The sequence below is a fragment of the Pongo abelii genome, chromosome 7 (genome assembly GCF_028885655.2).
Source record: "Pongo abelii isolate AG06213 chromosome 7, NHGRI_mPonAbe1-v2.0_pri, whole genome shotgun sequence".
Classification (NCBI taxonomy): Eukaryota; Metazoa; Chordata; class Mammalia; order Primates; family Hominidae; genus Pongo; species Pongo abelii.
In genome coordinates, this window is record NC_071992.2 from 30,185,014 (window position 1) to 30,210,015 (window position 25,002).

Consider the following 25,002-nt stretch of genomic DNA (forward strand, 5'->3'; position numbering starts at 1 on the left):
AGGTGAGAAGGAAGTCCCTGACTGCACCCCCAAGATATAAAAAAAAAAGGCAAAAAGGAGGGAAAAAGAAACTACTTTGTGGGCTGCTGGGCATGGCTGACTCAGGACATAATGAAGTGCCTGAGCATGACACCCCCACTGGCCAGCAATGTGAAGGGTCCCTGCAACCCACCCCAAGAGACACTTCACAGTCCCCAAAGCTCCTCACTGCCTCTTTGCCTTCCCTATTTCCCAGAGCCTCTTCCTATAGCTCCTGCTTCTCCCCACCAGAGGGATGACTCAGTGCAGAAAGGATCCTGTCGGGCTTTCCACCTGCCCCACCACTACCTCGAATTCTTATTTTAAATATACCTTAAACGTTTAAACACATTTCCACAACTTCCTCAAGCAAGCCTGGTTTATTTGACTTGGTCTTCTTGGAATCTTGTCATTGTTTCACTAAGTGGTTCTTAAAGTTCAGCAACTGAAATTGCACAAACCAGCCCCTGGGTGGAATGACGCCTTCTGCTTCCAACAGCCTTCCCACCTAGGCCAGCTCTGCCAGCCGCTTAGGCCATCGCAGCACCTGGAACTGATGTCTGTATGGAGCAGACCATGTTCAGAAGCCATTTGATAGGCAGCATGTGACTTATTTTCTCCCATGTTACTTGCTTGCTCCTCAAAAGACTCAGGAATGCAGTCAAGAATATGCTCCCCTTTGTCAAGAAAAGCAGCAGAAAATACTGCCTGGAGTGCTGTTATTTCCCAGTTTATAACCTTGAGCAAGTTATTGAACCTCTGTGCCTCACTCTTCTCATCTGCAAAATGGGAACAATAACAGCACTCTCTCATAAGGTTATTTATAATAGGGAACCCATGTATACACTTGGCCTAGTCACTGGGAAGTGTTACCTACTGTTAGTATAAGTTAATCAACGTCATACTTTACTACAGTATGATATGCTACCATTTGTGTAACACCAAGGACAAGGACAGTGATAATCTTATTTGTTGCAAGGGAAGGGGCAAAGGACAGGCACACATTAAATCAGACAAGGTACCATTTTATTCCTTATAAAATATATTTCATATTGTTGCTGTAAAAACATTACATTTCACATTTTAAAAAAAATTTTTTAACAGTAAAAATAATACTTGGAAGACAGCTGAGGAAAAAGGCGCCAATAAGACAAACTCACAGATGGGATTTATCTCCCTTTTTTTTTTTTTTTTTTTTGCCCCTGGTAAAAGTCAGAACCTGGGATGACCAGAAAGTAACAGGACAGATTCCTCTCAGCAAATCAGAGTCTCCACATCCAAATGAATATTGTTCTCTAAGGAGTCAAGCTATAGACTCACAACGACAACGTGGCCGTGGCTCAAAACACTCTCCGAAATTACAAAATTGCTTTCTGAGCCAATTTAAAAGTCACATGATTGAATCCAAGCTATTTTACTTTAAAGGGTCCTTTTGCTTTGCACCTAGACCTCGCTTGGCCACAGACGTCATTCACTGGACTCCCTGGACACTAAATGAGTGTCTAGCATCCTTAAGGCTGCTCAACACACAGCCCCAGACTCTGAAGGTGATTCCAAGAAATATTCTGAAAAAAGTCACATCACTGGAATAAACAGTTTCCCAAGATAACTGCTTTGAAAACCAGTCCCGTTAGTTTCTAAAAGCCCACCTGCGGCACCTTCCTTCCATCAGAGTCTGCGGCCCGGTGGGCTGGGAAGGAGGGAGATACAAAGAAGAAAGTAGGCGCGATCACTGGGTCGGTTTCCAAGCCACCCTCACCCTCCAAGAAGGCATGAATGGAACAACCCCGAGAACAGAGCACGTGTGAAGAACCAACTCTACAGGCACGGGATGGCAGCACGGGTGGAAGGGAGGCAAGGAGGCCGCCAGCGCCAAGGAGAGGGGGCACAAGTGCAGGCAGGGAAGGCGGCACCAAAACCTAATAAGAACAAAGCAAAACCACCATGCTTTCCACACTGCTCCCTCCCTTTATTCCTCCTTCCTTTCCTGCCCTGTATACCAATGGCATAAGAAGCCTGCACAAAGAAAAATCCATATATCCAGTTATATCTACACGGTCCAAACTGGGGGCGGGGGGAATTCAAACAGCTTTCTAAAGACGAGAGGGCAGTGAAAACTCTGAGGGAGAGGGGAAGGGGAGGCCCTCCTGAGCGAAGTTCCCATGTGTCAAGAACACGCCCTCCCCTCCCCATGAGGACCTGAAGCTGGGGGTCGTCTTGGGAAGTGAGGGGGGTCGGGAAACACCATCAGCAGCTGCCAGCTCTTAATTCTCAAGGAGGTCGAAGGGACAGGAAGGAGAGCCCTGCGCCACCTCAGGCTAGCCTGGCTTTGAGCTTTACCAAGAGACAGAATTCCACATACACTTTTTTTTTTTTTTACTAAGTTATAAAAATATACCCCATCACCAAAGACACCTGTGCATAAGTGTCTGTCCCTTCTGTCACCAAACTAGGGTACTACACCCTTCCCAACATCATGCCCCTACTGCCAGGTCTACAGATTTTGTAACACTCAAAGTGTCCTGCATTAAAAAGCACATGTCTATTTCCTACATGAAGGGGCCAAGGGAGCCCTGGTGGCCCAAATATCTTCACCCAGGACTGGGAGGGCAGCCTCGATGACAACCAAGGGGTGGATGCTGACACTCCATCCCAGGACAGGTGGCTGGTCAGGATTCCCTGAGCCCCTGACAGCTGGGACATAGGGCCAGGACTTGTACCCGAGGCAGCTGGGCAGTGGGCGGTCACATTCCAGCAGGCCCTGAGGAATCCCCAAATAAGTCACGCTGGGAGGAAAGCGAGACACCAAAACAGAAACGTGCCCTGCCATCCGGGCGTGGCTCACTCTGTCTTTGCGCACGGCTGGTTGGCATGGTGCTAAACTCCCTAGCCCTCCCTCCTTCTCCACAAGAACAGCTCTGCTTATCGACATGCACGCAGCCCAGGCTCCCCTAGATCCCTGGAGGCTCCAGAAACACCAAGGGCCAAAACGCCAGCAGCCACTAACCCAAACCCACGTCTTCCTCCTGTCATTTCCTCATCCTGACGCTCACGGGTGCAAGGACTCTGCTTGGCCTTCCTCATCCTGCTTTCAGGCAGCAAACAGAAATGGGGAAATCCCTGGTGGGGCCAGGAGACAGAAAGGAACCTCCAGAACCTCCCTGGGTCTCTCCTGGCCACCCAAATATAAGAAAACTTTAATCAGTAAAGGCTTCTGAATACATCATAAAAGAAAACAAAGCATTTCTGAGGCGTCCTTTCCATAACCGGAGGAAGGCGGCGTCAGGAGGGTGCTTCCTCAGGTCAGAGCAGAGAGTTTCCAGACACTCAAACCCTCCAGGAGTTCCTCGAGGAAAGAGAAGAGAATGATCAAGGTAGTGTTTAACTGCCACATTCCAAAAAGTGAATTCTGATCAGCCTTTTGGCTCAGCTATTTGGCGACAGTCTTTTAAAAAACCTCTTTCTCTGGGCTTTAAGAAGAAGCCATTTAATATTTGTTGGGGTGCAACCCAATGTCTGAGGGAACCCAGATTTAAGTCGTCACCAAGAAAGGGATTTCCTTTGACTTCCATGCAGGATGCTCAGACAGGGAACAGGAGGTGCCCTCCGAGAGGGGCAAACCCCTCTGCCCCGCGGCCAGGCAGTCCTGCACTCTGAGTCACCCATCAGCCAGAAAGTCTTTTTTTTTTTTTTTTTTTTTTTTTTAAAGAAAAGTAAATTCATCTTGCTCACAGTCCTTTCTGGAAGAGTTGAGAAAGCAAAGAATTCACCGACTCAGCAGGAAGCAGAACGAGCTGTTCCTTCTTTTGACACACACAAGCTAATCCCCTAGAGAGTGGGGATGTGGGAAACGGAGGGTAATTAATTCTTTGGTCACTGGTTCACTGCTGAATACCCTTGGTCAGTTTTGGCTCTCTCCTATTTTAGGGGGAAAAATATTTTTTGTTTCTTTTTTTAAAAAATAAAATGTTCCCACAATGGGAGAAAATTGCTTTAAGTGTTACACCTTAGCCAACAGAGCCCAAACTCCGTGTTTCCATTCTTTCTCTTTCGGTTTCTGCTGAGGGCTGGTGACACACTGGCCTCTTGTCAGCGGCTGCCGGCAGGGCCAGGAACAGAGTAGAACCTGCAGCACGGCTCAGTCCAGGAAGCGCTGGCAGGCCTTCTTCCACCGGCAGGCCGTGCACCACTGGTCCCGGTGCTCGATGCCATACACCTTGCGGCACTTCTTAGCCTCCCCTCGGGCTTTCCTGCAGAAAGAGAGGAATGCAAATCGAGCCCCACACAGGTGGTGGGCCCGGGAGAGCGGCCAAGTGGGGCTGGGAGAACAAACAGAGGCCAAAGGGGCAGCTCCCAGCAAAAGCCACCAGGACCAGGGGCCAGAGGCTCTGAGGACCAAACAGTCATCCCATCTGGTGCGTCCGCCATCCGGGCCCCTCTCTGGGGACTAACCCTGGTGACTTCATCTGGGCAGGGTCGGAGTCCACGCCACCGGAGACAGGGCACAGAAACCAGAAGGCAGGGGACGACAGCGGACATCTCACCTGGCACCACTCTGGGCCCGGGGTGGAGAAGTGACAATCAGGTGAGATTTCACCGCAGGTGCTGGCTGCTGGGGCTCGCTGAAGCTTAGCGACCGGCTCCGGACCTGGGCGTCGGAAGAAGGGCCGTGAGCACAGGGACATTCAGGAAAGGTGAGGGAGCCATCCTAAAAGACAGGCAGCCACCCGTCCCCAGCTCCTGGTGCAGGAGGCCTCGCGCCTTCTCAGGGAGAACACTCCAGCCGAGGGGAGCTCTTGGCAGGAGAGTGAGGAAGGAACAGGCCTTCATGCCACACTCGGGACCCAGTCGAGGACAAGGACAGGGGAGCCACTGGACCTGGCCCCCTCTGAGGATCTCCCTGCAGGGGACTTGGACGGAGCCGCCATGCCTGGAAGCCTCACACTGCCTCAGTGGCATCACTGGCAATCTGATTTACAATGTGACACCGCCCTACAGGAGATAACTCAAGACCAGCGCCTGCTAGGTAGAGTTCAAAATGACTTCCCGCTTACTTGAGTTTGGGGTCCACCTATGGCCCTTGTCCCCAGTGGCCTTGAGATTTCTGACCCAGCCCACACAGCCTCCACATTCTCCCCCTTCCTCTCCTCAGCATTAAAATCCTAAAAACACCCACAGGCACTAGGAGCTGATGGGGCAACTGACCCCAGCCTCGCCTGGTGATTTTCTTGGCAAGAAACCTGCTTGCTCTGGACATCCTCTACAAGCGCCTCCTTCCACCTCTGCAAGGGGCTATGGCCAGATGGGGAGTGCCAGGGAGGGGGCAGCACAAGGAGATCTTCAACACGTTTGGGGGCTGAAGGCAAGATGGCCACACCGACCTGTGGATACGTGCCCCGTGCCCAAGGGATGGCCTCCAGCCCTGGGATGTGTGGGAGAGCCCTCGGCCATACCAGGCCCCAGCCATGCTGCCAGCACACTCACCGGAGAGAGGGAGCAGGCGGCGGAGGGGGCAGCAGCCCAGCTGACACTGGTGTAGATGTGTGGTGAGACGGGGATCTGGAAGGACGGCAGAGCCTGCGGAAGACGAGGGTGTCAGCCTGGATTCTAGCTCAGGAAGTGTACAGAGTCTGCCCACAATCCCCACAGCCTCATGACAGCAGCAGAAGGTGCATCTCTGCATAAGTGCAATGACCAGAAAGAGCTGGGACACACTCGGCTTTCTCGAGGACAACACTGGAGTATCATCCAATGCCTTGCAGTAGTCTCCTTATTGCAAGGCTCCAATCTCATCCTGGAACCCTTCCCTCAGCACTGGTCTACGTGCCAGCCTCATGACTTAATCACTGCAGAAGATTCAACTTCTCAACTGGATCACCTACCAAGAACATGCCATGGCAGGTGCCAAAAGAGGCCCCAAGCCTTCTGCGTCTGGGGGGCATGGCTGCGATAAGATATGGGATCCTCCAGCAACTGCTTGAGAGTAGCAGTGTGCTCATGGGTATCCAGGTTCAGGGCTACTTGTGAAAACACCAGCTACATGTCTGGGCCCCATAGGTCACCCAGAGCTGCAAGTGGGCCAAACATGAAATCGCTAAGCGGCCACTCATTCTAACAAGGAGGAGGGCTGGCTCATTTCATAAAGCTTTCTCACTGAAAGCAATACCTTTTAATAACTAATTTGCAAATTGGCCCACAGACTGATAAAATAGGCACAAAGGAATTTTAAGAAATATCAGCACACAGCAAGCTGCACGTGCCTTGAGTACCTACTGCATGCAGTGAAGACCATCCTAAATGTCACCCTCTGTGATAAGTTCCTCATCCACGCGGGCAAAATAGGTTGGTCCCTCTGGTCCCTACAACACCTTCTCATGCCTCTAGTAATTAGTACTTTGACTAGTTATTATAATTAACCATAGATACATATTCATTTCTCTCTCAATCTGAACCATGCCCTCCACAAGGGCAGGGACTAAGTCTTCTTCTACCTGAAAATCTTACTTAGTCCAATTCTTGGCCCGTTGTAAGTATTCAAAACATGCGTGCTGGACTGTCTGTCCACGGAACACAATTCTAGGACCTAGACGTCACGTGGGAAGCCCAACTACACAACTCCATCCTCTCTTATAAGCAGAGGTGTTGACAATTCCCCCGCCCAAATCCATCGCCCAGTTACTTAGGGATTTAGCTAGATTTCTAGTAACCACTCATGACAGCTGCCAATGTAGATAACTCCAGGGATTCCCACATTTATTGAGCAGTGAATTCGGTTTCCTTTTGTTTCTTTGTAGAAGAGATTAGCAATTTGGCCAAAGGGCTCAGCCTTCCATCAGGGTGGTGGTAGCCTGTAATCAAGCTGGCTGGTGATGAGTCAGCTACGAGCCTGAGCCTCCAGCAAGCCCCACCCCATACCTGGTATGCATGATCTGCCTGAATGTGCCAGAAGGACCCAGGAGCTGACTTGCTGAGAGCCCCTGAGGGCAGGGAGGACTCTGGGCCAGGATGTTCTGGGCCCGAGGACTGGGCTTTGTGCAGAGGTGGTGGAAGAGCGGACAGAGGCAGGCCGGTCATGCTGGGGGTGGGAGCTGGCTCAGCGGTGGGAGTCCCAGGGACTGGGGTGCCTGCGGCAGCAGCAGCGGCAGCAGATTCCTCCTTCAGCTGCACCTCTGTGTAGTAGAAATCCTCCTCCCGCTTGAACTGATCAGAGTCCACCGTGTCCCTGTGTGGGAGGGAGATGCGGCATAATCAGGGGCGCCCTGCCCCCTTCAAACCCAGCGGGGACCGCGGTGGGGAGGGGATTGCTTGAGGCCACCCAGCAAGCCAGGGACGGAGCCCAAGAGAACACCCAGGAGCCTCGCTCCTGATGGGTGTCACCAGGATTATGTGTTGCACATCAACGGGAATTATTTTTCCTGGCACCCAAGGCTCATCCTCTCCTGGAACATGTGCCAACCTTTCCTCTGGCAGGAGGCATCCCACGCTGAGCACGACCACGAGCCCTCTCTGGGCCCCACCTGCCTGCAGTCACGCTTTCTCCCCCAGGGCCATGAGTCAGCTCCTACCACTAGCAGCCTGCAAACTCGCTCTGCACAGAACACGGCGGAGGCACCAGGGTGGGGCTAGCGGAGACCCACTCCCAAGGAAGAGTCGGTGGTGCAGTGCTTGGCCACTAAACATCTTGGAAACGGGGTCTCACCAGCAACTGAACCAAATGACCCCGTTTCTACCCAGAACCAAAACATCTTGCTTCCTGCAGTGAGGCAAGAAGACACATCCCCAAGATGGACAGAGCTCCCTTCCCGTCAACAGCAACAATGTTCACCAGGATGTCTTTCTCAGGCGGCCAGGAAGAGACACCAGGGGGTGTTCCCAGCAAGCCATGTTCCTGAAAGCACTGTGGGCTGTGGGTCACAGGGACTCAGCAGGGTGGAGGGACACCTGCACGCAACCCTAGGCTAGAGGCCCTGGGCTCGCACATACCCCAGGTGGAGGGCTTTGACGTGTCGTTTGATGCCCACAATGGAGCGCAGCACTTTGCCACAGTTTGGCCACAGGCACTTGTACATCACCTTCACAGAGTTCTAGAGGAAAGGAAGACAGGGTGAGTGGATATGTCTTTCTCCTTATCCCTCGCTCAACCTTACCCAGTGGGGACTCAAACTGGCTGCTGTCCCCGGCCTGACCCAACAAAAACCTCCAGGAAAGGGGTTCTCTGGGACCAGAGAAACTTACAGCCGGGGGCTAGAAAGCCCCAACCTAAGAGATGGTCCTAGTGGCCAACAGCGGTGCTCGGTGCCGTGGCTAAGACCCCACTGGAGGCCTCTCCCACGCAAACCTCTGCAGGAACACAGGAAAGAAGGTAGGGATTGGGGTGGAGGCTAAAACAGAAGAGGCTTTAAATAGGAGAAGGAGAATCCTGGGAATATCACCAGGTAACAGAAGCAGCAATAGAAAACCGAAATGGGAGTGAACCCAAGACTATTTAGGGCCTGCAGGGTCCCCTCCCCTCCATGGCTGGCTGTCCCCACACAGACATCATCCGCTCCAGCCTGGGCTCCCACTCACACTGCAATCACGTACCTTTCTTTTTCGTGGAGCTGGTTCATCCAGCAGGAAAGGGTCAGGATCGGTCTCAAAGCCATGATCAGTTTGGGGAGAACCAAAAGCATCCCCCAAATACTTGGGGCTGGCCTGGGGGTGGGGGGGCGAGGGGGTGGAGACACCACTGCTCCCACTCCAGTGACCGCTGGTAGTGCTGCTGCCGCTGTCTGAGATGTCACCACTCTCCTTCCATGGGTCGCAGGCCGCACGGGAAGCTGGCCAGACGAAGAAAAGATGAGAGGACACTCACGGGCATGTCCCTGGGCAAACTCTCCCTTCTGAGCTTCGGTAAACATGGAGAGGAGTTCATTCATGGCAGCAATTTCTCTTGGTAGAACTGCTCTGCCCTCACAGACATTTCCTACCATAGCCACCTGGTCATCACTGACCAACAGACACACACCGCAAGTTCGCTTTGTATAAGATTCATGCAAAGAGAAGCCTAATTGAAATTTAATTCTCTTTTTAAACAAAAATTTTTTTAGAGATGGGGTCTTGCTTTGTTGCCCAGGCTGGTCTCAAACTCCTGTCCTCAAGCGATCCTCTGGCCTCAGCCTCCCAAAGTGCTGCCTGTTTCTTACTTTATACATTAAATAAAGGGGGGATGGGGAGGGGGAAGGGCAAAGCCTCTGCTGCCTCCAGGCCTGGTTGAGAACGAGCACACCCAGAGTGTTGGGTACCACCCAGAGCATTTTCCTACAGCTGAGGCCAACTTAAAGGTCTTGTTGACCAGCTTTCCTGAAAAATGCTTTTCAATCATCTAAACCCAGGCCAGTCCATAGAAACCTGTGGGTGGAACAAACCACTCAGCCTTTGCAACTCTCGGGAGGGTGTGCAACATTTCCCAGTGCTAGCTGCAGCCCAGGTGGAACCTGCTTTAATCAAGAAGTAACATGTTTGGAGGAGGAAAGACAAGCTCTGCGAGCAATTCTGGTCATCACAAGGTGGCAGGGGGCTTTCGTGCCTGACATGGCCCTGAAGCAGCTGCTAGGCTCCTGAATGCCTCTGAGCAGGAGGACAGGTATCAGCAGACATGGAGAATCTTCCATTTTTAAACAGCACATCTGCAGGCTGTGCGGGCCCAACCCAGACTCTCACTCCTTGGCCAAAAATCTAGGTGAATTTATAATATAGGAGAATCTGAAATTTTGATATGTGGAAATACCAAGAGAGAGGGAAAAAAGCTACCTGTCCTCAAAAGCCCCAACTCCCAACAGGGGCGTTCCACAGAGCCCCCTAACCCTGGATTCCAAGGTCTACTAGCACTTCCCTTGTGGCCAGGATAAAATCCTGCTGCCTTTCTCTCCTCCTGCTCATAGTCAAGACTCCTTCAATGCTAATCAGGGATCTACCTTGCACAGGCTCCCATCTTTCCATGTTTCCAATCCAGGCTCTCCTTACATCTCACATCCTAGAAGCAGCCCACCCATAAAGAATGAGATGGAGGAAGAACTTTTCCCTCCCCAGATACCGCTGTCATGTCTCACAGCTATCACTGTCCGTTCCTGGGAACTAAGAGATTACTACATGTACATGTGTGCTTAAAAAAGGGTACACATTCAGGGCAGAACACAAGAATCGTTAAACAGGCCAACAAGTGAAAGACCCACGCACATCCACTGACAGGAAAACGATCAGGGAGAGAAGGGCAGAGAGCGGAATACTACATGGCGACATCTAGGATGCTCAGGACTCCGGGACAAAGAGCAGGTCAAGCAGCAGGCACACCCTACAAATGCGGCAGCCCTTCCCTATAGGAACCACTCACAACGGCTCAAATGCATGAAATCTGCATGGCAGATTTTGACTGGCACACAAAGGAAGCAAAACATAAAGCAAAAAGTTATCTATAAGTCATAAGTTAATGTATAAGTTATAAGTGACTCCATCTTTGATCATAAGTTTTTCTAGGACACAGGCAATAAATACACATGCTATACCATGAAAATAAAGTACTGCTCTACAAATGCACAGCACTCAGAGCTTACAAGTGAACTTTTAAGAAATATTTATAATCCTGTTTTCTATACACAGACATGCATACACACATGCCATCCTAACCACACAGAAACCAAAGGGACTATGTGGCGTTTGGGCAAATAGTATCCATGACTCTCTTAGTCAAGGTTTTGGTTGTTGTATAGACCACACTTTGCAGAATACTTCAAGATAATTAGGCCAAGGAAGCCTTATATTTCCACTGACTTCAGCTATAAGATAAAAAATATACTGTCATCAAAAAAAACCTCTAATAGACAATAATTTTTTTTTCTTTTACAAAGGGACTTAAAATTGTCAGGATGATGGCATATCATCAGTGAGATGCTTCTACGTTGATGTGCACTTGTGTATGCATGTATTATACATACCCTCATGATGGGAACTGGAGTCAATAATTTTCTTTTCTTTCCCTTTAGGACACTTTCCTAGATCTTTCCACTGTTGACCCAGCCATCCAGATCTCCTAAACTCCCCTGAGAACTTAGAAATTAACTCCTTTCCTCTTCCCTATTTGGCTGTGCTAATAGAGCAGGCATGCAATACTAAGCTTCACAGCTAGGTGTCCTCATAATGCAATGATTTCCTTTGGCAGCCTAGTCATTGACAGCTGACTTTGAGTCAAGAAAGTAAGTTTTCTCTCTCCTTTATGTTTAATTTCTATTTAGGGAGATTCCTTATGAGGGATACTTATGAAGGCCACTTTCCTCCTGCTATGTGATCAGAGCTAACTCCATACTTTCCTGTAAGTTTATAAGTAGCTTGCAATTCAGTTAGGTGTCCACCAATGAAGAAGTTCTTCCCTGGGAGTAAGGTAGGCCAGCCCTGCCATGAATTTCCCAAAAAACTTCAGGTTCACTACCAGTCTTGCCAAACTACTGACAAATACCCAGCAACCCTTTTTTCCCTCATATTATTGATAAAGTATTTTGGGGTTGCAACTACAGAAATTTTGTTTTAATAAATTTGCCTTGAAGTTGAATCACTGGTTTTTATTAAGCAATTAGACTTACTTTAGAATTTAGCCCATTTATTCCGGATCCTTGTCCCATAGGCCCACACTAATTTATGAGGCTGAATTAGGCACGTGGAATGAGGGCATGAATTTTCTGAGGCCACTAGGAGACCATGTAGCATATTGCTACTTTGTGAACTAAATATTCCTCTATTGGCCTCATTCAGGCCCCACCAAAGTGCTGGGCTCAGCCACTCCCATTGAAGAACTTACTCCACTGGCCACTGCAGCTCAGTCCCATGCTCAACCATCTTCACAATGCACCAGGAAACTCCTCCCCAGGTGAGGAAACTGAGGAAAAAGAACAGAAGCGTCTAACTCCATGGCATGCAGCCGGTCGGAGGTGCCAGTGGGAGGTGTCCCTGGAAATTCTATTGCCAGGCCGGTGACATAGGCAACTAGCTGCTCTGCACAGAAGATGTCTGTCGTGGGCCTCTACCATGCCCAGAACCCAGCTGGGCCCCGCTTGCTCACCAGAGAAGTTGGCCTCAGTCCCGGGAGGACTCTGCACAACAGGGCTGCAGGACAGGGACGTCAGCACCATGGCCGCCATCATCTCATCCATTTCCACTGCGTCCGACTTCCTGGATTCACACGGATGAGTGGGAAATGTTACTTCCTGGCACGGCGGGCCCATGGTCCTTGCAAAACGAGACACCACTTCTGGCTGGTTTCACACAATCATCTTACACTTCTGGACTGTCCCCTCCAAGTCCCCCCAACTCCAATCAGCCAGTGTGTGCTCAGATCATATAAACTAAGTGAAACATGAAGGTCTCCCCTTCTTCCTGAGCAGTACCCATTCTGAGTGATGCTTCTAATATTAGGCAGCCCCGGTATAAGCCGCTGGGTCTCATCCCACTGTGACGCCCTGAGAGATCCTCATTCTCCCATGACTTTGCTGCTGAACTCTGCAGCTTAAAAAAGGAGAATTTTATTTAGGGGAAAGAGGATAGACTCAAAATGAACACGGGGACAAAAGACGCCCACTGGAATTCAAAAGCACAACAATTACCTCCTTTCCTTGTCCCACATTTAAATTTAAGAGGGAACAATTATACGCTAACCACCTTCTCCCACCCCTCCCCCAAGAAAAATGGTAAGGCATTCTGACAGCTTCTGAATGTCAACAGAACCTACTACCCAAGCCAATGTGCAAATAAACCAGAAGCACTAAAATAAATCTCCCAATGCAAGTGTCCATGCTTTATACAGCAGAGTTCTATAAAATGTTACACATAATTTTTTTAAAATCCGTATATCACTACATTATTCGGAAGTAAAACTAGAGCTGTCTAGAAGTTAATGCTAAAGTATTAGTAAAACTTAGTCTGAAATAAACTTCTAAGTGGTCTGTTTCAAAAAGCTGTCTTAATTTATTCCTTACAATTCAGGTCCACCAAAATATGACTTGGGTTTGAAGCAGCTAAACCAAGACTATTAATACATTAAACACATTAGCATCTCTGTTTTTGTATGATCTTTGAATTTTCATTTCCATAGAACAGAAAAATAAATTCTTTGCCTGCATTCCGCTGAATACACAATCACAAATATTGCTGCTCTAATTTGGTTTCAAAATACTGGGTCTGCTGTGTTTTTTAGCACTCATAGACAAACACAGAGAGGTGGGATAGGGTGTGACTGCTTGCACATCTTGTATATAAGACAATTTCAGTTGGCAGATTTTCTTTTTTAAATCTTAAAAGATCAATGTACATACAGCACATAACATAGAAATTAGGATATATATTCTTAGAAAAAAGTTGTATCACAAAATTCTAAAGCAAAATACATTCTTCATTCAACACCAATGGTTCTGAATATCTAAGCCAGGGGTAAGCATGCTGCGGGCTGTGGACCAAATGTAGTCTGCTGCCTGTTTCTGTAGGGTTTCGAGCTAAGAATGGTTTTACATTTTTAAATGGTTTGGTTTTGTGGGTCTTTTTCTTTTTTTTTTTTTTTTTGAGATGCAGTCTCACTCTGTCACCCAGGTTGGCTTCAAGCAATTCTCATACCTCAGCCTCCCAAGTAGCTGGGATTACAGGCATGCGCCACCACGCCCAGCTAATTTTTGTATTTTCAGTAGAGACGGGGTTTCATCATGTTGGCCAGGCTGGTCTCAAACTCCTGACCTCACGTGATCCATCCACCTTGGTCTCCCAAAGGGCTGGGATTACAGGCATGAGCCACTACACCCAGCCTGTTTGTTTGTTTTTTGTTTTGGTTTGGTTTGGTTTTTGTTTTTAGAGCAGAGTCTTGCTCTGTCTCCCAGGCTGGAGTGCAGTGGTGCCATCATTGCTCACTGAAGCCTCAACTACCTGGACTCCAGCAATCCCCCTGCCTCAGCTTCCTAAGTAGCTGGGACTACAGGCAAAAGCCACCATGCCTGACTAATTTTTTTATTTTTTTTGTAGAGTCAAAGTCTCGCTATGTTGCCCAGGCTGGTCTCAAACTCCCAGCCTCAAGCAATCTTCCCAAAGTGGTGGAGTTACAGGTGTGAGTCACTGCACCTGGCCTAAATAGTTTTAAAAATTAAAAGAAGGATATAATTTCTTGACATGTGACACATGGAAAGTATATAAAACTGAAATTTGAGGGTCCACGAATGAGGTTTTATTGGAGGACAGCCATGCCCATTTGTTTCTGCATCACCCCTGGCTGTCTGGACACCACAGCAGAGCTGAGCAGTGGGGACAGAGACTGTTTAGTCCATCAAGCCTAAATTATTTACTCTCTGGCCCATTCAAAACAAGTTTGTTGACTCTCGATTTAAGCCAGTTCTTCCCTGTCTCTTATCATAAACTATGACCTGATTTAGTTTAAGCATGAGAGGGAAAAAAATAGCCCTATGCCCAACCAAAGGTACATTGCCCATAATAGAGCTATGGAAAAGAAAAGATGCCACTCGGCCAGGCATGGTGGCTCACACCTGTAATCCCAGCACGTTGGGAGGCCGAGGCAGATGGATCACCAGAGGTCGGGAGCTCGAGACCAGCCTGACCAACACAGTGAAACCCCGTCTCTACCAAAAAATACAAAAATTAGCCAGGCGTGGTGGTGCATGCCTGTAATCCCAGTTACTCGGGAGGCTGAAGTGGGAGAATCGCTTGAACCCAGGAGGCAGAGGTTGCAGTGAGCCGAGATCATGCCACTGAACTCCAGCCTAGGTGACAGAGTGAGACTCTGTCTCAAAAAAAGAAAGAAAAGATGCCACTCTGGTTTTCTTAAAAAGATTCCCCTTTTCTGTGTCCCATTTGTCTCAATATCTTGGCACCCAGATGCCAATGACACCACATTTCTTCCCCACCACAAGGCAGCCCACACCCTCACACCACACTACCCACGTGACTTTTAAAACCCAATTTCTTCTCCCACACAAACCTCTTTGGGACATCGATGTTCCTGGAGACGGGCCTGTAGGCCAGGGCCTGGGCTCCGGGCTCCAGGGGTGGTGCCTGGGGACAGGGGCCCTGCAGCTCGGCCAGCCACACCTCCTCCACCCTGCAGCAGACCTGCAGCTTCTGCTCCAGCAGCCAGACGGTCACCTGACCCTCCATCCAGCTGTGCTGCTCCACCAGTCCTGTGCACTCTTGACCCCCGTACCACACATAAACCTGTGGGAAGAGGGACAGTAGCTAGTGGTCAGCCCTAGATGGGTCTCACCCTGAAGTTCTCATGCACCCCACGTCCCAGGAGCCAGGATCTGCCTGCCACGGACCATGTTCTCTGCCTCACTCATCTTTTATTCAAGCAGATGTTCCCAGGTACTCGCTTCCCACCTGAGCACCCACACAGGCCCAATTCCTCCCAAGACGGATCCTTATCAGCTCTCTAGACTGGCAGACAGCAAATATGTCAGTTTCTGGGACTTTCTCTGAATCTAGAATCTGTGCTCATCCTCCTGCCTCCCTTGACCCGGATGCACTGGCTGTCTGCTGGTGCCCAACTGCCACTCTGAATTGCTCATTATCCTGCACTCAGAGGATGCTGAGTCTACCTGGGGACAAGGTGGCAGGGGTGCGGGGACAAGGTGGCAGGAGTGCAGATGCAAGCCGACCTCTCACCAGGGGGACCTGGAAGTTGGCAGGCCACCTTCTCTCACAGGCAGGGAGGCCTCGCAGCACAAGCCTTGGCAGGGAGACAGAGGTAGAGTTCTCATTTAGGAGGCCTTGAGAGGGCAACAGAAGAGAACCCCAGGCACCTGGACCACATAACATCAGACCCAGGGCCCTGGCACAGGGGCAGGGACGCTGGAAAAGGAAATCCACACCGAATCCAACTACACAAACATCTCTGAGTCTTGAAAGTGTCTAAAGGGAATTCAAAGATGCAATGTTCTCTGACTCTCATAAGCCTGAGATGCCTTCCTTTGGTAAAGGTGCAAACTGAGACAGATTAAGAGAAATGTGGCTATGGTCATCCTTCAAACTGAGGTTTTGAGCAAGCCAAAGCCCACAGTGTCAGATGCTAGGTCTTGCCACCTTCTGCAGACAACACTGTGGTAGAGAAGCCCTGGGTCTACTAACAATGTCATATTCTCTTGTGCGATCTGCTGCCCAAGTGCCCCGTGGCTGGAAGGCAAAGGTCTGCACTCAAAACAGTGCCCAGAGAGTTTCCGGCCTGTCACTAGGGCACCCCAGCCCACCACCCCAAGACTCGCAAGATGGGACAACTGTCCATGTTGGGATCAACCTACCTTCTGCCCAGGCTGAAAGGCCACCTGCTGAAGGCCCAAGGTGCTGGGAGCCTTAAGGACTTCCTTGGTCTGCTCCTGGCAGGGGGTGTCATCAGAGGTGGTGAAAGGCTGGGGAGCGGCCCCTTCTAGCAGTGGCTCCGAGGGTGGGGCGGCCGAGGGCCCCTCTGAGGCACTGGGTCCCAACACCCGGGCTCCCAGGAGGGACCGCTTTCCAAGGCGTCGGGACAGGACGCTCGCCATGCTGCTGCCTCTCCTCTCCTGCGGAGGCGAAGGGGACACTGAAGCCTCTGCCCATCACCTGGGGGAATCAGGAAGCTTTCAGGAGGGAGCCCCACACAGCAGGAGCCAGGAAGGGTCTACTAAAATAAGTGAACCCTTTAAAGTCAACTTTTACTATCCTTCCTTTTTACAAAAGTGATATCCATTCCTAGTAGGACAATCAGAAAAATACTTATATGCACACAGAAAAACAAACCACTCAGGAATCTGCCTCCCAGGGAGGCCCACTCTTCCTATACAGTAAGCCAGGCTTCCTTCTGTGCATGTATTTACACTTTTATTTCTGTAAAAATGGGATTGCTGTTTTGTAAACCATATTTTTACTTAACTGTGTAAGTTTTACTATATCATTCAATATTATTTTATAAAAACATGTTTAGAAGCCACTCAGCATTTTCCTAGGTGGATGCACCATTCCTATTCTAATCTCTTATTATTTATTGTACCCAAAGGCTGCACCCAATGGTCTGCTGTCTAAACTTCTCTGCCTGCAGTGAGCATACTCTGAGCTAGACCTCAGCACACACACATCAACCACGGCTTCTGTAGGGCAACTTCCAGGATACAATATTGCTGGGTCAAAGCCTGAGGACGTCTGTCTGATGCACATAGATTCTCAAGCTCAGCAGGCTCAAAGCTGCAAAGAGCCATAGAAACTTACCCAGCTTGGCCAGGCATGGTGGCTCACGCCTGTAATCCCAACACTTTGGGAGGCTGAGATAGATGGATCACCTGAGGTCAGGAGTTCAAGACCAGCCTGGCCAACATCATGAAACCCTGTCTCTACTAAAAATATAAAATTAGCCGGGCATGGTGGCACATGCCTGTAATACCAGCTACTCGGGATGCTGAGGCAGGAGAATTGCTTCAACCCAGGAGGCGGGAGGCTGCAGTGAGCCAAAATCACACCACTGCACTCCAGCCTGGACAACAGAAAAAGACTCAGACTCAAAAAAAAAAAAAGAAAAAGAAAAAAGAAATGAACCAGGCTCCTCTCATCTTACACTTGAAGAAACTAATGTTGAGCACGAGTGACTTGTTCACGTGGCAAAGGTAGTTGGTGCAAGAATCTGAACAGGCCTCTCGAAGTGGGTCCCTACCAGGGGACCAGGTGACCTGCAGTGCTCCCAGGCCTGACACTGCTGGCAGAAGGGGACGAGTCAGACCCAGTGCTTTGCAAATTCAGGTTGCCCTCCTCCTACAGAGCACACGCGGCTCCTCAGTTCCTAATCTCTGCTGTTCCAGTCCTCTGTTCCCTCCTATTCGCTTATTCGCTTATTATGTGCAAAGCACATCCCAGGTGCTGTGGGGTCACAGCAGGTATAAAACACCAGGGTTTCCAGGGACCTCAGCATCAATGCTGACTGCCCCCACCCCCAGCACCTATGGGGCTAATTCCACTCAAGTGTGCCCCTCTCACCCCACCCACCTCAAGAGGACACCTGTGGCACAGCCCTTAGCTCAAGCTATCTTTGAACAGTTGCATAAGCCTTCTTTCCTTTTCACCCTTGTCCAGAAGCCCCCCAGGCTCCCTTTCTGTGGGTACCACACCATCTCCACACCTCCCAAATCCTAGCCTCTTTCCAAACCATTCCCACAAGGTATGTTTGCAAACATTTCCACAGTAACAAAATCTAAATGGCAAAAGAATTGTAAAGGATAATAATAGATTGGCAAATATTGAGTAAAGGGGCAAAACGCTGGTTTTCATGAGCATTTTACGCAGAAACTCAAGGTTAGAATCTACTGGCATAGTATCTCCACCATGAATCTTCCAGAAAGTAAAGAAAGTATTAATATAAGGAAAAGGTTGGAGTCACAGCACGCAGACAGAAATTCCTAGTTAGGTATCTGGTAACTACATCCAATAACACTCTCTCTGAAAGCTTCATTGTAACAATAAAAAGGGAGACAAATGTAAAGAGTAGATTCTTTGCCACTATAAAGAAAAAAAAATGTATACCTAAGCTAAATTGGTTGTTTTTTTGGTTTGGGTTTTTTTTTTTTGAGATGGAGTCTCACTTTGTTGCCCAGGCTGGAGTGCAATGGCGTGATCTCAGCTCACTGCAACCTCTGCCTCCTGGGTTCAAGCAATTCTCCTGCCTCAGCCTCCCAAGTAGCTGGAACTACAGGTGTGCGCTACCACCCCTGGCTAATATTTTGTATTTTAGTAGAGACAGGTTTTCATCATGTTGCCCAGGGTGGTCTCAAACTCCTGAGCTCAGGCCATCTGCCTGCCTCAGCCTCCGAAAGTGCTGGGATTACAGGCATGAGGCACCGTGCCTGGCCTTAAACTGGTTTTTAAAACACTGTCACCTACATACCTTCGTCTTTGGAGCCTCAGGCTAAAATGGAGCACCTCTAACTCTCAGTTCAATTTCACTGGGCTGATAGGATCCAGAGGCGAAGCTGCAATGCCAAGTAGAGACATGAGATGGCAGCATCAACTCAGAGAAAGAAACTCCACCACTTTTCTTGGCCAAAAAAAAAAAAAAAAAACCAAAAAAAAAACTAATGGCCTCCCCACTTTCTAGAGCAGGAAGTTTGGGGTTTCTACCACTGAAAATGAAGAAAGGGTAGTATTTCCCAAATTCCTGGGCTCCCAGTCTTCAGACGGCACCTGAAATGTTTGGCCAACAAACATGGTCGATGTTTTTTGTAAGCCTTTTTCTTTTTTTAATTTAAAGACTGCTTTCTACTGCCTATTTTGTTTGTGCCTGCAACCTTCCACGACTGCCAGACTCGCATGGAGTTGGTGAACCTGCCGCTTCTGACTGTATCCCTCCTGTCCCCTTTCTCCTTTAACTGGCCAGAATTCCACACCAAAATACATTTTCTCATTGGCTTTATTTATAGTACTCCCAAATCTTAATTTTTAAAAGCAGAAGAGAAAGAAGGAAGGGAAACTGTCTTTATTAAGTGCCTAAGAGGTACTAGCTTTCATAAATTGTATCTAATTTAATCTTCAAAAGGATCTGAGATGAACCAATGGTCTTCTATTTCTGATGAGGTGACAGCCTCAGAGAGGTCAGGATGCCAAAGCTGCACACCTAGAAACTGCAGCCTTGGGTATGAACTCACGTCCGTCTGGTGTCAGAGGTCACAATCCTGCCATGATTCTAGTAGGTGTGGGATCTCTCAAAATAAAACACTCAATTAAGTTGATTTTCATCAACTTGGTGTTTTTTTCCCTATGTTAGTGAAACTTGATGGGAAAAATAGCTCCTGGACAGGTGCAGTGGCTCACGCCTGTAATCCCAAACACTTTGGGAGGCCAAGGCAGGCAGATCACTTGAGGTCGGGAGTTCAAGACCAGCCTGGCTAACATGGTGAAACCCCATCTCTACTAAAAATATAAAAAATTAGCCAGGTGTGGTGGCGTGCATTTGTAATCGCAGCTACTTGGGAGGCTGAAGCACAAGAATCGCTTGAACCCGGGAGGCAGAGGTTGCAGTGAGCTGAGATCGCACCACTGCAGTCCAGCATGGGGGATAGAGTGAGACTCCATCTCAAAAAAAAAAAAAAAAAAAAGAATCGCTTGAACCCAGGAGGCAGAGGTTGCAGAGAGCGGAGATCACACCACTGCACTCCAGCCTGGGAGACAGAGGGAGATTCCATTTCAAAAAAATAAAAAGAAAAAATAGCTCCTGATCTAAAAGTCTACACATCCATTTTCTCAAGTACTTTCATTCCTTGAAAAAATCTCTTCTCCACTTGCATCTTGGCCTCTTACCTACAGAATAAAGGTCAACGCTTTAATCTGATCCTGTTAAGCAGCCCAAGCCACTGTTAATCATTTAGCAGTTCGGGTTTGGGGAAGACCTTTATATACATATTGCCCTCTGGCAGGGCATGCAAAGGGATAATGGAATCAACCCAAAAAGTCAGGGAAAACTTTAGCCAAGTTTATACTGGGGATTAATAGCATGGAAGTGGGAGAAATACAAATCTAGACTAATCTAGGCTGGGCAGCATCACCAGGCATCACTTGATGCCTCGCCTGTGTTAACCAGCACACTCATGACATTTACAGACGCAACTCAATAGACAGCACAAGTAAACCAAGAGTCTTCGGAGACTCAGAGCGAATGACAGCATCAGCGAAGGTCTGCCAACAGGTGGGTCAAGGAGCAAGGTTAACTCTGGGCCGCCTGTGACTTTTCAGAACCTCCTGCTGTCTCACAATCACTCCGGGGGTCCTGCCCACCTGATGCACTTCCACCATTCCAGCGGTGGCCTCCTTCCAACCTCTTTCCTCCAGAATCTCCACTTCATTCACTCCTCTGGTGAGTTCTTTCTTGGGAGCTATCAATGGTCCCTATCAACCAGCCATCCCCTAGTTCGCCATATGCTTCTGGAGCAGCCAAGAGAAATCAAGAAACACCTATTTCAGGGTAACAATAACAGTAGTTCAACACACAGCCAAATCCCACTTTATGATTCTACATTCTCCTCTTACGGAATTCCCTGACTGAAACATAAACTCATGCTGAAGGCTTCTCGGGAAAGTTTTAAGGGGATACCAAGCCCTCTTGTGTTCCTCACTCCCTACTGCCGTCACCAACAGGACGGGTTGGCTACCCTAGATAACATCTTTCAGTCCATGTCCAAAAGGAGTTAGCTCTTTTCTGGGCTCAGCAAACACATTCTGATGTGCTAATAGCCCTTAATGAGGACATCTGCCATCAGTTAAGGAACTGGAACAGGCAGAACAGTAAAACAAACTCTCTCTGTGGTTCAGGGTTGCAAACTGCTATTTGTCATGTAACTGTTGCTGGACAACCACATGTCTCAGCACACGTAGGCACGCCCCCACACTTGTGTGCGTGCACACACTCACGCACGGTGGCTGTGCTCTCCTACCACTCAGGGACACTGCAGCGAGCTATGATATCACCTAGCAGCACTTCCAGAACACAAGTCATAAGTCAAAGTGATTCACTGCACAACTCGTGGGGTTTCTTTTAACTTAAGAAGGGTGAAGTTTGGAGTAAGACTTCTATTTGCAAAAGCGTGGGTGCTTGCTACTTCTCTAATGAATAATTTATAGGTCAACTGAGGGATATAAACCCTCCTGCCAAGAGCTTCAGTTCTCTGCTAAACTCAGCTCTCTGTATATTTTATTATCTCCACTGGGTATCACTGCAGAAACAACAGTTTAAGTTTTTAGATGTTTGGTTAATATTTAAGCATATCATTCTTTATCTTTTATCAGAAAAGTGTCGATTTTTCCTTTAAATCTATAACATTTTTACTTAAGTTTTTCAGTGTGATGTTCTAAACTTGCAGGGCATAGTGGTACATGCCTATAGTCCCACTACTCAGGGGGCTGAGGCAGGAGGATCGTCTGAGCTCTAAATAAATAAATAAACAAAGGCCAAAATGTTTGCAGTGAATGTTTCCATCTCTTATCTTACAACAGAACTCCATGGAGAACAAGATTCCCAAACAATTCATTTTCAGCAATTCTTAGCCAACATCTCTGCTGACAAATGCCATGAGTACTTGCAAGCATATTTATAAGTATATGCAAATATGTTTATGGTCCTCTTGGTTTGCAGGTCACCATTTGAACCTTGGCAGAAGCAAACTGTCCCATCCCATACCCAACTGCTACCTGGTGGCTGGTTCTCAAGCCTTTTTTTTCTGGTATGTCTTCCCTAAAGAAAGTAAAAAAAAAAAAAAAAAGACACTTCACCAAGCATACACGGACCTTTTCTTTGAAGAGATAGGAGAAAACTCCTCCTGGCTTTCAATAGAAAGCCAGGGCCTCAGCAAGAGCACCCAAAGTCCTGACTTAAAACTTCTAGCTCTCTGAAATTATCAGGTCCTGTTATCCTAATTTTAAGAGGGGTGTGGTGTGTACTTAGGATTTTCACAGTACAAGTTTCAGACACATGGCACTGAGCATATTGGTAACTGATTCAAGTTCTCAATCAGCTGGTCAGAGGGTGACAATTTGGATTCTCAGGGCATTCTAATTATTGTCTTTTTCTGAAGGTTTTAAAATACTGGACTACACTGCATCAGTGTAGAATAGTTTAGACTACCAGTAAAATTAAAATGATAGAATATCAAGATTGATAGGGACCAAAATAATTGTCCAACTCCCATTTAGGGCTGGTATCTTCTCGATGGCATACCCTATAACTGAGCATCCAGCCTTCCTATTACTCTAAGTAATAGATGTAATACAGTAATGGAAAGGAAGAAGAAGGGACTCCCAAATAACACTACTATTTTCATATTCCAGCAGATGGGCCATAAAAATAGGTCATCTGATCTGCTTACATCAAATTCTCTCCAGCAAATAATAAACGATCCTGATCAATAAATATTACTGCTGGTCTGACTGCACAACAGTCATTCAATCAAGTAAAAGAGACGGTTTCTGTTTGGGCTGCTGGCAGGAAAGCGTTTTCACAGCTCTACCCAGGAAAAAATACACTTCCCCTTCCTTCACACCTACCTCCCCGTTTGCTCTCAGAAATGCAGTGCCTTTGTTCACGACTCTCTGGAGTTCACACTACCCTATTACACAAGACAGCTCTTAGGACACTCCTTGGCACATAGTGAGGGCTCAGGAATCCACAACCCTCTCTACTGGCACCAATGGGACTGCAGCCTCCTTAGACTGATCTTAAACAGCTGATCTTCCCAGGGGTAAGGAGAGGCCCAGATTCAAGAAAAACGTGTTATAAGAAAGAATACCTGCTGCTGGCCCTAAAATGAAGGCAAAAGTATCAAGAGCATTCGAACTTGCTTCCAAGACAGGGTTTCCTTAAAAACAGGTAGACAGAAGGAATCAGGTATAAGCAGGACTATGCTGACAGATGTCTGGGTGAGGGGACGCAGTTGTCCTGCAGTGTTTTTGTAAATGCATGGGGCGCTGGGGCGTGCATGTATGTGGTGGGGGAGGGGCGGTGTGCAGTGTGGTTAAACCTGATTTAAACTGTTCTCAAACCACATGACAGTTCCAGAAGGAGGTGGGGAGATGGAAGATTGCTGACTTGGCATTTTACCCAGAGCCAGGACTGAAGGGAGGGAACCAGGAGCCGAGTATCCCTGGGGAAAACAAGCCTCATAGAACTAGCAATTCTCTCTAGCAGTCTTCAGGGTAAACTTCTAAGAGACCTGCACAGGACCTCAAAGCACCCACAAATGCTTGAAGGGCACTCAGGTTTATACTCTCTTGAACGCACACGCTGGGGGCTTCTCTTCTTTCCCAACTTCCCAGCAACTCAATAAAATATGGAGGAACAAGATTATCCCCATTTTAGAGCTGAGAACACAGGTTCAAAAAGGTCACCTATTTGTCCAAAATCCCAAAGCTAGCAAGCAGTGGCACTGTCAGTTTCCCGCGCTGTCCTGGTCCAGTTCTCTCTTCCCTACAAGTGGAGACCCAGCAGCAAGACATGGCTCAGGCCTGGGGAGGGTGAGTTGGGGGGATCCAGAGGAAGAGAGTGAGTTTCATGGAGAAGGGATTTACTGGAAGCACTTGCAGTAACAACAAGCAAAAGCTGGCAATTAAAAAAATTTAAAAAAAAAAAAAAAAAAGCTGCCATTCCAAAAATATAAAACACAGACGTGAGAGTTTTAAAACCCTAACAATGCCCCAGGTGCCAATCCCAAGAGGACAAAAAGGGTTCCTATGTTCTTGCTCCTTGAAGAAAGCAGGGGAACACAGGAACATGGACTCTACTTTCTTTTATTTTCTTTTTTTTGAGACAGAGTCTCGCTCTGTCGACCAGGTTGGGGTGCAGTGGCGCCATCTCGGCTCACTGCAGCCTCCTCCTCCCAGGTCCAAGCAATTCTCCTGCCTCAGCCTCCCAAGTAGCTGGGATTACAGGTGCCTGCCACCATGCCGGGCTAATTTTTGCATTTTTGGTAGAGATGGGGATTCACCATGTTGGCCAGGCTGGTCTCGAACTCCTGGCTTCAAGTGATCCGCCCACCTCGGCCTCCCAAAGTGCTGGGATTACAGACGTGAGCCACTGTGCCTGGCCAATTTTTTTTTTTTTTTTTCCATTTAGTAAGTTAAAGTGGAAACACTATTTGGAACTCAAAAGTCATTTGAATGGATCATCACATTCCCTGACAATGCCAAACAAAGGAGAATCACTCCTGAGGGTGAAATGGTTAAAGGAGAAAACTGGTTTGGAACTCAAATGTCACTTCGATGAATGATCACATTATCTGACAACGCCAAACCGGCAGGCAGGGGAGCCTGGCAGGAGGATGAGAGCTACCTGGTGACTCACCTGGCTGGAATCAACATGGCATAAAAAGGCAACTGCCCTCTCCTTGCGGTGAATAATCAAAGCACCCATTTAGAGGCTTGCCGGTCAAAATGAACCAACTCATGTTCCATGCTTGGAGCTCAACACTA

General features: G+C 48.2%; 1 protein-coding gene across 10 annotated transcripts in view; it reads right to left on the reverse strand.

Annotated features, from left to right (window-relative positions):
• Positions 1-1,027: 1,027 nt before the first annotated feature.
• The window catches only part of ZNF395 (zinc finger protein 395), a 41,092-nt gene continuing 17,117 nt past the window's right edge, over positions 1,028-25,002 (reverse strand). For 3 of the 10 annotated variants that reach the window (XM_054561378.2, XM_054561381.2, XM_054561382.2), the window contains 9 exons: positions 16,335-16,592; positions 15,020-15,252; positions 12,110-12,276; positions 8,602-8,837; positions 8,002-8,102; positions 6,934-7,240; positions 5,503-5,595; positions 4,563-4,666; positions 1,028-4,268 (listed from right to left, as the gene is read on the reverse strand). In XM_054561378.2, the coding sequence (XP_054417353.2) occupies positions 4,157-4,268; positions 4,563-4,666; positions 5,503-5,595; positions 6,934-7,240; positions 8,002-8,102; positions 8,602-8,837; positions 12,110-12,276; positions 15,020-15,252; positions 16,335-16,574 (1,593 nt within the window). In that variant the 5' untranslated portion in view covers positions 16,575-16,592 and the 3' untranslated portion in view covers positions 1,028-4,156. Of the gene's footprint in view, positions 4,269-4,562; positions 4,667-5,502; positions 5,596-6,933; positions 7,241-8,001; positions 8,103-8,601; positions 8,838-12,109; positions 12,277-15,019; positions 15,253-16,334; positions 16,633-25,002 lie in introns of all 10 variants that reach the window. The other 7 variants (XM_054561379.2, XM_054561377.2, XM_054561380.2 and 4 more) reach the window with 3 other exon arrangements.